The 12,907-nt window shown below is 42.3% G+C and overlaps 1 protein-coding gene across 1 annotated transcript; it reads right to left on the reverse strand.

The window, feature by feature from the left end:
• Positions 1 to 509: 509 nt before the first annotated feature.
• Positions 510 to 9,783, reverse strand: LOC120041346 (zinc finger protein 883-like). Its single transcript, XM_038986287.1, has 2 exons — positions 9,035 to 9,783; positions 510 to 2,477 (listed from the first exon to the last, which is right to left on the reverse strand). Exons 1-2 carry the CDS (start codon positions 9,699 to 9,701, stop codon positions 1,390 to 1,392), a joined length of 1,755 nt encoding a protein of 584 aa, XP_038842215.1. The 5' UTR covers positions 9,702 to 9,783; the 3' UTR covers positions 510 to 1,389.
• Between the last annotated feature and the right edge of the window lie 3,124 nt (positions 9,784 to 12,907).

Consider the following 12,907-nt stretch of genomic DNA (forward strand, 5'->3'; position numbering starts at 1 on the left):
AAGAAGGACTGGAAGTAGGCTACCCATCCTTCACCCACAAACATTATCCAGAACTCCTAGCATCACCATCTACAATGCATTCGGAAAGTATTCAGACCCCTTCACCTTTTCCACATTTTGTCACGTTACAGCCTTATTCTAAAATGGATTAAACACTTTTTATTTTTTACTAATCTACACACAATACCTCAATGACAAAGAGAAAACAGGTTTTACATTTTTGTAAATTTATTACAAATAAAAAACAGAAATACCTTATTTACATAAGTATTCAGACCCTTTTGATATGAGACTCGAAATTGAGCGCCGGTGCATCCTGTTTCCATTGATCATCCTTGAGATGTTTCTACAACTTGATTGGACTCCACCTGTGGTAAATTCAATTGAATGAACATGATTTGGAAAGGCACACACCTATCTATAAAGGTTGACAGTGCATGTCAGAGCAAAAACCAAGCCATGAACCCGAAATAATTCTCCGAAGAGCTCAGAGACAGGATTGTGTCGAAGGCACAGATCTGCGAAGGGTACCAAAAAATGTCTGCAGCATTGAAGGTTCCCAAGAACACAGTGGCCTCAAGTGTCAGCCTCCTGGCAGAGGCAACCAGGCTTTTGGCTAAAATGTTGTGGTACTGGGTACAGTTCTTTGGCACTTGGATTAGAATCGGTGGCACGGTCAGATGACACGGCCACACTCATGAGAGGTTAAGGTTAGAATAAAAAAAAGTATATTTAAAATATCATTCTATTCATCCATTTATAATTTACATTTTGAATATATCCAATTCGTATTAATGAACATCTAATAATAAAAAATATAAAAAATAATTAACCATTAACTAAACAAGTCAGGTAAGAACGATTTCTTATTCACAATGACGGCAAACCCTGTCCAAACCCTAACCCGACCGCTGCTGGGCCAATTTTGAGCCGCCCTATGGGTCTCCCAATCCCGGCCGGTTGTGATACAGCCTGGAATCGAACCAGGGTCTGTAGTGCACGCCTCAAGCACTGAGATGTAGTGCCTCAGACTGCTGCACCACTCGGGAGCGCCAAAATATATAATGAACAATTGGAACACAATTATGAACATCTAAGGGTTCCATCAATCAGAATCAGAATCAAAACATGATTTCATATAAACATGATTTCATATAAACAACATGATTTCATATAAACAATATGATTTCATGTGGTATAAACAAAACACACATTTCAGAACACAGCCTCTATTCTGTCATGTGATTTCAGGCCCTCTGACCGGGAAAATGTCTTTCCGTAATTAGAGCAGCAGTAAGGCTTCTCTGCTGTATGTGTGTTTCATGCTCTTTCAGGTTCCCTAACTGACCTATACTCTTTCTACACTGGGAGCAGTGGACGGTCTTATCCTCACCTGAGTGTGTGTATTCTCTCATGCTTTTTCAGGTTCCCTAATCGGGTAAATATCTTTTGACACTGAGAGCAGTGGTAGGCCTTTTTTTCTGTGTGTGTGCCCTCGTGATATTTCAGGCCCCCTAACTGCGTAAAAGTCTTTTCACACATGGAGCATTGGTAAGGCTTTTCTCCTGTGTGTTTCTTCTTATGCTCTTTTAGGTTCCCTAACTTGGTAAAATCCTTTCCGCACAAGGAGCAATGGTAAGGTTTCTCCCCTGTGTGTGTCCTTTCATGCTCTTTCAGGTCCCCTAACCACCTAAAACTCTTTCCACAGTGGGAACAGGGATAAGGCTTCTCTTCAGAATGTATTTTCTCATGTTTTTTCAAATACCCTAACTGGGTAAAACTCTTTCCACACTGAGAGCAGTGGTAGAGTTTTTCTCCTGTGTGTATTCCTTCGTGCCTTTTTAGATTTCCTAAATGTGTAAATCTCTTTCCACACTGGGAACATTGTAAAGGTTTTTCTCCTGTGTGTTTCTTCTTATGCTCTTTTACGTTCCCTAATGTGGTAAAATCCTTTCCACACTGAGAGCAATGGTAAGGCTTCTCCCCCGTGTGTGTCCTTTCATGCTGCTTCAGGTTCTCTAACCACCTAAAATTCTTTCCACACTGGGAACAGAGGTAAGCCTTCACTCCAGAGTGTATTCTCTCATGTATTTTTAGGTGTGCTAATCGGGTATAACGCTTTCCACACTGGGAGCAATGGAAAGGCTTTTCTCCTGTGTGTATCCTCTCATGCTCTTTTAGGTGCCTTAACCATGTAAAACCCTTTCCACACTGGGAGCATTGGAAAGGCTTCTCTCCTGTGTGTATCCTCTCATGCTCTTTCAGAAGTGATGACTGGTTAAATCTCTTTTCACAATGGGAGCATTGGAAGAGCTTTTCTCCTGTGTGTGTTCTCTCATGCTCTTTGAGCTTACATAACCACTTAAAACTCTTTCCACACTGGGAGCAGTTGTGTCGTGTTGCTGGTTTGGGAATCTCTGGGTCTGGATCCCCTGAAGGACTCTTCCCGCTGTCAGAGTGAGAGTCTGGTTTATCTCCTGCCAAAGATAAAACAGATTATTTTGTTAAACAAATATTCCTGAATGAAACCTCCACATGATTAAACTGTCTTGCTATGAGGTTTGGTTATTCGCGATAATCTCAGGTAATGCCTTTTAAAAGTTCCATCCTTCCTATTTTTTTAGGGGAAGATTTAGGCTTTCTGATATAAATAATAATAAAACAAACAATGTAAACCCACCCACACTGTGCCAAGAGGTTATTAAAACACCACGGAAAATCTGATATTTTCAAAACACAAAGGGAAATAGTAGAAACACTCTTGTTTATTTTAAAACTGTCAGGAACAGTTGACTGTACAATCTACTTTCTGCTGTTCAGGGAGAAGCAATATATACAATTAAAAAAAGAAGCCCAGTTTAAATCTGAGCTTTTTAACTTTTTATCTCATCCATATGTGTTTTTTTCTCAATCCAAATGCCCAGATATTTATAAGAACCCAATCGATGGGAAAACCATCTCATGAATAAATATATAGTCCATTTGAAACATCCTGGACACAACTACAGAACATGTATTTAGTCTTGTCCAAATTACAGTACACGTTGTAAACCAACCAGGGCGTTCAGTTAGGTAACAAGGTCAGATTGAAGCTCTAACATAGTTGTAAACCAACCAGGGAGTTCTGTTAGGTAACAAGGTCAGAGTTCTGTTAGGTAACAAGGTCAGGTTGAAGCTCTAACATAGTTGTAAACCAACCAGGGAGTTCCGTTAGGTAACAAGGTCAGATTGAAGCTCTAACATAGTTGTAAACCAACCAGGGCGTTCTGTTAGGTAACAAGGTCAGGTTGAAGCTCTAACATAGTTGTAAACCAACCAGGGCGTTCCGTTAGGTAACAAGGTCAGGTTGAAGCTCTAACATAGTTGTAAACCAACCAGGGCGTTCAGTTAGGTAACAAGGTCAGGTTGAAGCTCTAACATAGTTGTAAACCAACCAGGGCGTTCTGTTAGGTAACAAGGTCAGGTTGAAGCTCTAACATAGTTGTAAACCAACCAGGGCGTTCCGTTAGGTAACAAGGTCAGGTTGAAGCTCTAACATAGTTGTAAACCAACCAGGGCGTTCCGTTAGGTAACAAGGTCAGATTGAAGCTCTAACATAGTTGTAAACCAACCAGGGCGTTCTGTTAGGTAACAAGGTCAGGTTGAAGCTCTAACATAGTTGTAAACCAACCAGGGAGTTCAGTTAGGTAACAAGGTCAGGTTGAAGCTCTAACATAGTTGTAAACCAACCAGGGCGTTCCGTTAGGTAACAAGGTCAGATTGAAGCTCTAACATAGTTGTAAACCAACCAGGGAGTTCCGTTAGGTAACAAGGTCAGGTTGAAGCTCTAACATAGTTGTAAACCAACCAGGGAGTTCCGTTAGGTAACAAGGTCAGATTGAAGCTCTAACATAGTTGTAAACCAACCAGGGAGTTCAGTTAGGTAACAAGGTCAGATTGAAGCTCTAACATAGTTGTAAACCAACCAGGGAGTTCTGTTAGGTAACAAGGTCAGGTTGAAGCTCTAACATAGTTGTAAACCAACCAGGGCGTTCAGTTAGGTAACAAGGTCAGATTGAAGCTCTAACATAGTTGTAAACCAACCAGGGAGTTCAGTTAGGTAACAAGGTCAGATTGAAGCTCTAACATAGTTGTAAACCAACCAGGGAGTTCAGTTAGGTAACAAGGTCAGGTTGAAGCTCTAACATAGTTGTAAACCAACCAGGGCGTTCCGTTAGGTAACAAGGTCAGGTTGAAGCTCTAACATAGTTGTAAACCAACCAGGGAGTTCTGTTAGGTAACAAGGTCAGGTTGAAGCTCTAACATAGTTTTAAACCAACCAGGGAGTTCAGTTAGGTAACAAGGTCAGATTGAAGCTCTAACATAGTTGTAAACCAACCAGGGAGTTCAGTTAGGTAACAAGGTCAGGTTGAAGCTCTAACATAGTTGTAAACCAACCAGGGCGTTCTGTTAGGTAACAAGGTCAGGTTGAAGCTCTAACATAGTTGTAAACCAACCAGGGAGTTCTGTTAGGTAACAAGGTCAGGTTGAAGCTCTAACATAGTTGTAAACCAACCAGGGCATTCTGTTAGGTAACAAGGTCAGGTTGAAGCTCTAACATAGTTGTAAACCAACCAGGGCGTTCTGTTAGGTAACAAGGTCAGGTTGAAGCTCTAACATAGTTGTAAACCAACCAGGGCATTCTGTTAGGTAACAAGGTCAGGTTGAAGCTCTAACATAGTTGTAAACCAACCAGGGCATTCTGTTAGGTAACAAGGTCAGGTTGAAGCTCTAACATAGTTTTAAACCAACCAGGGCGTTCCGTTAGGTAACAAGGTCAGGTTGAAGCTCTAACATAGTCAACAGTTGGGTCAATGGCTTCGGAAAGTATTCAGATCCCTTGACTTTGTCCACATGAAGTTACGCTACAGCCTTATTCTAAAATGGATTAAATAAAACACGTTCCTCAACAATCTACACACAATACCCCATAATGACATCACAATACCCCATAATGAAATCACAATACCCCATAATGACATCACAATACCCCATAATGACATCACAATACCCCATAATGACATCACAATACCCCATAATGACATCACAATACCCCATAATGACAAAGTGAAAACAGGTTTAAAAAAAAAACAGAAATACCTTATTTACATAAGTATTCAGACCCTTTGCTATGAGACTCAAAATTGAGTTCAGTTACATCCCGTTTCCATTGATCATCCTTGAGATGTTTCTACAAGGTGATTGGACTCCACCTGCGGAAAATTCAATTGACTGGACATCATTTGGAAATTCACACACCTGTCTATATAGAGTCTTCACGAAGGACAACCATCTCTGCAGCACTCTACCAATCAGGCCTTTATGGTAGAGTGGCCAGACAGAAGCCACTCCTCTGTAAAAGGCACATGACAGCCTGCTTGGAGTTTGCCAAAGGGCACCTAAAGGACTGTCCGACCATGAGAAACAAGATTATCTGGTCTGATGAAACCAAAACTTAACTCTTTGGCCTGAATGTCAAATCTGGTGGAAATCTAACACTAGCCCTACAGTGAAGCATGGTGGTGACAGCATCATACTGTGGGGATGTCGTTCAGCGGCAGGGCCTGGGAGACTAGTCAGGATCGAGGGAAAGATGAATGGAGCAAAGTTCAGAGCGATCCTTGATGAAAGCCTGATCCAGAGTGCTCAGGACCTCAGACCGGGGTCCTCATCTTCCAACAGGACAACGACCCTAAGCACACAGCCAAGACAACGCAGGAGTGGCTTCGGCACAAGTCTCGGAATGTCCTTGAGTGGTCCAGCCAGAGCCCGGACTTGAACCTGATCAAACATTTTTGAAGACCTGAAAATAGCTGTGCAGCGACGCTCCCCATCCAACCTGACAGAGCTTGAGAGGATATGCAGAGAAGAATGGGAGAAACTCCCCAAATACAGGTGTGCCAAGCTTGTAGCGTCATACCCAAAAAGACTTGAGGCTGTAATCGCTGCCAAAGGTGCTTCAACAAAGTACTGAATACTTATGGAAATGTCATATTTCAGTTTATTTATATTTTTATAATTAACAAAAAATTATAAACAACCTGTTTTTGATTTGTCATTATGGGGCATTGTGTAGATTGATGAGTTGGAAAAAACTATTTAATCCATTTTAGAATAAGGCTGTAATGTAACAAAATGTGGAAATGCACACAACAGAGAACATGGAGGAGAGACACACAACAGAGAACATGGAGGAGAGACACACAACAGAGAACATGGAGGAGAGACACACAACAGAGAACATGGAGGAGAGACACACAACAGAGAACATGGAGGAGAGACACACAACAGAGAACATGGAGGAGAGACACACAACAGAGAACATGGAGGAGAGACACACAACAGAGAACATGGAGGAGAGACAAACAGAGAACATGGAGGAGAGACACACAACAGAGAACATGGAGGAGAGACACACAACAGAGAACATGGAGGAGACACACACAACAGAGAACATGGAGGAGACACACACAACAGAGAACATGGAGGAGAGACACACAACAGAGAACATGGAGGAGACACACACAACAGAGAACATGGAGGAGACACACACAACAGAGAACATGGAGGAGACACACAGAGAACATGGAGGAGAGACACAACAGAGAACATGGAGGAGAGACACAACAGAGAACATGGAGGAGAGACACAACAGAGAACATGGAGGAGAGACACAACAGAGAACATGGAGGAGAGACAACAGAGAACATGGAGGAGAGACAACAGAGAACATGGAGACACACACAACAGAGAACATGGAGGAGAGACACAACAGAGAACATGGAGGAGAGACACAACAGAGAACATGGAGGAGAGACACAACAGAGAACATGGAGGAGAGACAACAGAGAACATGGAGGAGACACACACAACAGAGAACATGGAGGAGACACACACAACAGAGAACATGGAGGAGAGACACACAACAGAGAACATGGAGGAGAGACACACAACAGAGAACATGGAGGAGAGACAACAGAGAACATGGAGGAGAGACAACAGAGAACATGGAGGAGAGACAACAGAGAACATGGAGGAGAGACACACAGAGAACATGGAGGAGAGACAACAGAGAACCTGAAACAGTATTAATACCATCGTTACTGAGTGGGTGGGGGGACAGCATTAATACCATCATTGCTGAGTGGGTGGGGGGACAGCATTAATTAATACCATCGTTGCTGAGTGGGTGGGGGACAGCATTAATACCATCGTTACTGAGGGGGGGGGGGGGACAGCATTAATACCATCGTTGCTGAGTGGGTGGGGGACAGCATTAATACCATCGTTACTGAGTGGGTGGGGGACAGTATTAATACCATCGTTACTGAGTGGGTGGGGGACAGCATTAATACCATCGTTGCTGAGTGGGTGGGGGACAGCATTAATACCATCGTTACTGAGTGGGTGGGGGACAGCATTAATACCATCATTACTGAGTGGGTGGGGGGACAGCATTAATACCATCGTTACTGAGTGGGTGGGGGACAGCATTAATACCATCGTTACTGAGTGGGTGGGGGACAGCATTAAAACCCTCGTTACTGAGTGGGGGACAGTATTAATACCATCGTTACTGAGTGGGTGGGGGGACAGCATTAATACCATCGTTACTGAGTGGGTGGGGGACAGCATTAATACCATCGTTACTGAGTGGGTGGGGGACAGCATTAATGCCATCGTTACTGAGTGGGTGGGGGACAGCATTAATACCATCGTTACTGAGTGGGTGGGGGACAGCATTAATACCATCGTTACTGAGTGGGTGGGGGGACAGCATTAATACCATCGTTACTGAGTGGGGGACAGCATTAATACCATCGTTACTGAGTGGGTGGGGGACAGTATTAATACCATCGTTACTGAGTGGGTGGGGGACAGCATTAATACCATCGTTACTGAGTGGGTGGGGGACAGTATTAATACCATCGTTACTGAGTGGGGGACAGCATTAATACCATCGTTACTGAGTGGGTGGGGGACAGTATTAATACCATCGTTACTGAGTGGGTGGGGGACAGCATTAATACCATCGTTACTGAGTGGGTGGGGGACAGTATTAATACCATCGTTACTGAGTGGGTGGGGGGACAGCATTAATACCATCGTTACTGAGTGGGTGGGGGACAGCATTAATACCATCGTTACTGAGTGGGTGGGGGGACAGCATTAATACCATCGTTACTGAGTGGGTGGGGGACAGCATTAATACCATCGTTACTGAGTGGGTGGGGGGACAGCATTAATACCATCGTTACTGAGTGGGTGGGGGACAGTATTAATACCATCGTTACTGAGTGGGTGGGGGGACAGCATTAATACCATCGTTACTGAGTGGGTGGGGGACAGCATTAATACCATCGTTACTGAGTGGGTGGGGGGACAGCATTAATACCATCGTTACTGAGTGGGTGGGGGACAGCATTAATACCATCGTTACTGAGTGGGTGGGGGACAGCAGTAATACCATCGTTGCTGAGTGGGTGATAAACCCCACCCCCCAAAAAAAGGTTAAACATTTAAAGAAATGGCAGTTTAAACATTAAGAGAAATTGTACATTTGTCACATCCCTAATGCACATATGCACTAATGCACTAAGGGACGGCAACCATGCCAGAGCACCATTAACAATACATGGGGATTATTTCAACTGAATGTCTAGAATTTGAACAATATTCAACATTTTAAAAAATGGACCAATTCTCTTAATACATCATAAAGCTTTTCATAACAGTCTCATGTCTCAGGTTCAGCCTAATGGAACTACCTCCATGTTTTGAGGATATAGTGTTTATTTACAATTACATTGTTTACAAACAAAGGAGTAAAACAAGCTTATATTTTAGGTTCTGATGGGGTACGACAGTTGAACTAAGTTCAGTGGACATTTATAAGTTATATTCTCCCAGAATCAACGGCGAGGCCCAGAGCCAGATATTAAAACGATACAATAATTCAACAACTGCAGTTTGTGACCCTGCGTGCAGTACTCACTGGTGTTAATCAGATCTTCAGTCTCCTCTTCCTCTCCTTCCACCTCCTCTTCATCTCCCAATACGTCTTCCTCCTCCTCTTTACGTAAGATAGCTTCCTCTTCCTCTCCTTCCACCTCATCTTCATCTCCCAATACGTCTTCCTCCTCCTCTTTACGTAAGATAGCTTCCTCTTCCTCTCCTTCCACCTCCTCTTCATCTCCCAATACGTCTTCCTCCTCCTCTTTACGTAAGATAGCTTCCTCTTCCACTCCAAAAGGTTCTTTCACTGTAACATCCTCCTCTTCTTCTTTCAATGTTATGGCCTCCTCTTCCTCCTTTTTCATTCTGAAAACTTCTACTTCCTCTTCTTCCACTGTGACAGTCTCTATCCCCTCTTCCTCTTTCCGTCTAAAAGATTCCTCTTCTTTCACTGTAACATCCTCCTCTTCCTCCTTTTTCATTCTGAAAACTTCTACTTCCACTGTGACAGTCTCTATCCCCTCTTCCTCTTTCAGTCTAAAAGATTCCTCTTCTTTCACTGTAACATCCTCCTCTTCCTCCTTTTTCATTCTGAAAACTTCTACTTCCTCTTCTTCCACTGTGACAGTCTCTATCCCCTCTTCCTCTTTCCGTCTAAAAGATTCCTCTTCTTTCACTGTAACATCCTCCTCTTCCTCCTTTTTCATTCTGAAAACTTCTACTTCCACTGTGACAGTCTCTATCCCCTCTTCCTCTTTCAGTCTAAAAGATTCCTCTTCTTTCACTGTAACATCCTCTACCTCCTCTTTCATTCTGAAAGCTTCTTCCTCCCCTTTTACTGTAATATCCTCCTCCTCTTCTTTCATGACAATGTTCAGCCCCAGAGCTTCTTTCTCCGTCCAGCAGATCCCCTCTTCTTTAACAAGAGGGGAGTAGCTTAGTGAGCTCATAGTTGGTGATACTAGCTAGCTAGTTAGCATTAACGAGTAGCCTGGTGCTAAGCTAACTTAGCAAGCCAGCTAGCTAGCTACCTGACTAACAACGTAAATATGAACTTAAATGTGGCAACTAGCTACACGAAAGAAGTTTAAAACACAGAGGCAAATATACACCGAAAGCGTCTAAAGAGCTCCAATGTTTCGACTATGTTGGATAGCAAACCACAGAGGTGACTGACTAGACTGTCGTGAAACAGGTAAAATGAACTAAGTACTTCCGGGTCGCGGATTTTTAGAATCCTTCAGAATAAGAGTCCTGCCCTGTAAACTTTATAAATTAATAATTAGTGAGAAAATGATGCAAAATAATGGGATTTATTTGTTTATTGTTATGTATATATTTTTTTTAGCTAAATAGTCAACATTTTTTTTGTGTGTACTCCTATCATGTATTGGAGCGGCAGGTAGCCTAGTGGTTAGAGCGTTGGGCCAGTAACCAAAAGACTACTAATCCCCGAGCTGACAAGGTAAAAATCTGTCGCCCTGCCCCTGAACAAGGCAGTTAATCCACTGTTCCCCCGGTAGGTCGTCATTGTAAATAAGAATTGGTTCTTAACTGACTTGCCTAGTTAAATAAAGGTAAAAATATATATTTAAAAATGGCACCGTACATAATCACCTGTAAAAGGGGTCCATTCTCTTTTTCATTTTTTCATATTGGCCATAAAAGTCACAACGTTTGAAGGCCCGCCTACTCGTGTGATGACACTAATACCGCTTTACTGTTCTCGGAAAATGACCAATCAGATGAGGGTATGTGATGACGCGTATGCCGACAGGCTTGCAGGGCCAAACAAGAGAAATGCATTTATTTTATCATCAATGATGTGGTTATTTATTATCTATAATAAAACCAACCGTTATAAATACAAAATGGTAATTGGATGTCTTATTCAAACTCAGCTTGCAAGCTCATCATGATGTTGGCTCTTACTCAGTTACTTGTCCTAACCCAAAACAGGTTTACTCTAATATTTGCATTGTTTTAAGCTAGCTACCGAGCAAGCATAGAACTCGGGAGTACAGAGTATATATAAATTGACATTGCAAAATTGTGCATTGTGGGTAGTTTAGAAGATATCGGAAATAAGTTAATAAATATGTAATAACGCAAAAACATAACTGTTTGTACGTATAGGTAACCATATCGTGACTACAACTAAGATGCTAAGTCTTTAATCATACTGTGTTGTTACATTGGTGGGTAAAAACTAATGTTTCCTACCGATTAACTTTTTGTCTGAAAATAAAATATAGATTTTACTCAACTGCGTTACCCACTCCAGTCAGCAGATGGCGGTCTGCGACTTTAAGGCAATGCTGCTACTGTGACGTATAATCTAGTGGACGGAACGCTTCTTTCAACAGCAGCAACAGACAGTCAGCCACTTCGGTAGCTTGCTAGACACAATAGACGAACCAATAAAGCTCTTTAGACGCTTTCGTATAGCCACTGTGTTTTAACCCCACTTCTGTCGTCTAGTTAGTTATCCCGTATACTTACATATTTACGTTGTTGTTGTTATTGGTCAGCTAGCTGGCTGGTTAAGTTAGCATTAGCCTAGCTAGCTAACATCCCGACCATGAGCTCACTAAGCTACTCTCCTCCTGCTAAAGAAGAGGAGGTCTGCTGGACGGAGAAAGAAGGTCTCGTCAAAGAGGAGGAGGAAGAGGAGGCTGTTACAATACAAAAACAAGTAGAGGGTGAGGCTGTTACCGTGAAAGAAGAAGAGAAAGACGTTTCAGTGAAAGAAGAGGAAGATGCGTTCAGAGTGAAAGAGGAGGATGCTTTTACTGTAAAAGAAGAGGAGAAAGCATTTTTTGGAGTGAAAGAGGAGGAAGGGGAGATGACTGTCACATCGAAAAATGAGGAAGAAGAAGAGGAGGAAACAGGATATCTGGGCCCGGTTTCCCAAAGGCATCTTAAGGCATTCGATGGTTCAAACGATGAATTTAGCCGTGAGATGGTTTTGAGAAACCTGGCCCTGATTAACACTAGTAAGTACTGTCTTAAAAACAGAGGTTGATAGGCTGTTGTTCAAATCAAATCAAAGTTTATTTATCACGGGCGCCGAATACCCGAATACAACAGTGAAATGCTTACATACATTCCAACAGTGCAATTCTTTAAGTTAAAAAAAGGTATTAGGTGAACAATAGATAAGAAATAAAAACAACAGTAAAGAAGACAGTGAAAAATAACAGTAGAGGGGCTATATACAGTAGAGGATCTATACAGTAGTGAGGCTCTATACAGTAGAGTGCCTATATACAGTAGAGGATCTATACAGTAGTGAGGCTCTATACAGTAGAGTGCCTATATACAGTAGAGGCTCTATACAGTAGAGTGCCTATATACAGTAGTGAGGCTCTATACAGTAGAGTGCCTATATACAGTAGAGGCTCTATACAGTAGAGAGGCTATATACAGTAGAGAGGCTATATACAGTAGAGGATCTATACAGTAGTGAGGCTCTATACAGTAGAGGCTCTATACAGTAGAGAGGCTATATACAGTAGAGAGGCTATATACAGTAGAGGATCTATATAGTAGTGAGGCTCTATACAGTAGAGTGCCTATATACAGTAGAGGCTCTATACAGTAGTGAGGCTATATACAGTAGAGTGCTATATACAGTAGCGAGGCTATATACAGTAGAGACGCTATATACAGTAGAGAGGCCATATACGGTAGCGAGGCCATATACGGTAGAGAGGCTATATACGGTAGAGAGGCTATATACGGTAGAGAGGCTATATACGGTAGAGAGGATATATACAGTAGCGAGGCTACATACAGTAGAGAAGCTATATACAGTAGAGAGGCTATATACAGTAGAGAGGCTATATACAGTAGAGGATCTATATAGTAGTGAGGCTCTATACAGTAGTGAGGCTCTATACAGTAGAGTGCC

This window comes from Salvelinus namaycush, unplaced genomic scaffold (genome assembly GCF_016432855.1).
Source record: "Salvelinus namaycush isolate Seneca unplaced genomic scaffold, SaNama_1.0 Scaffold448, whole genome shotgun sequence".
Lineage (NCBI taxonomy): Eukaryota > Metazoa > Chordata > Actinopteri > Salmoniformes > Salmonidae > Salvelinus > Salvelinus namaycush.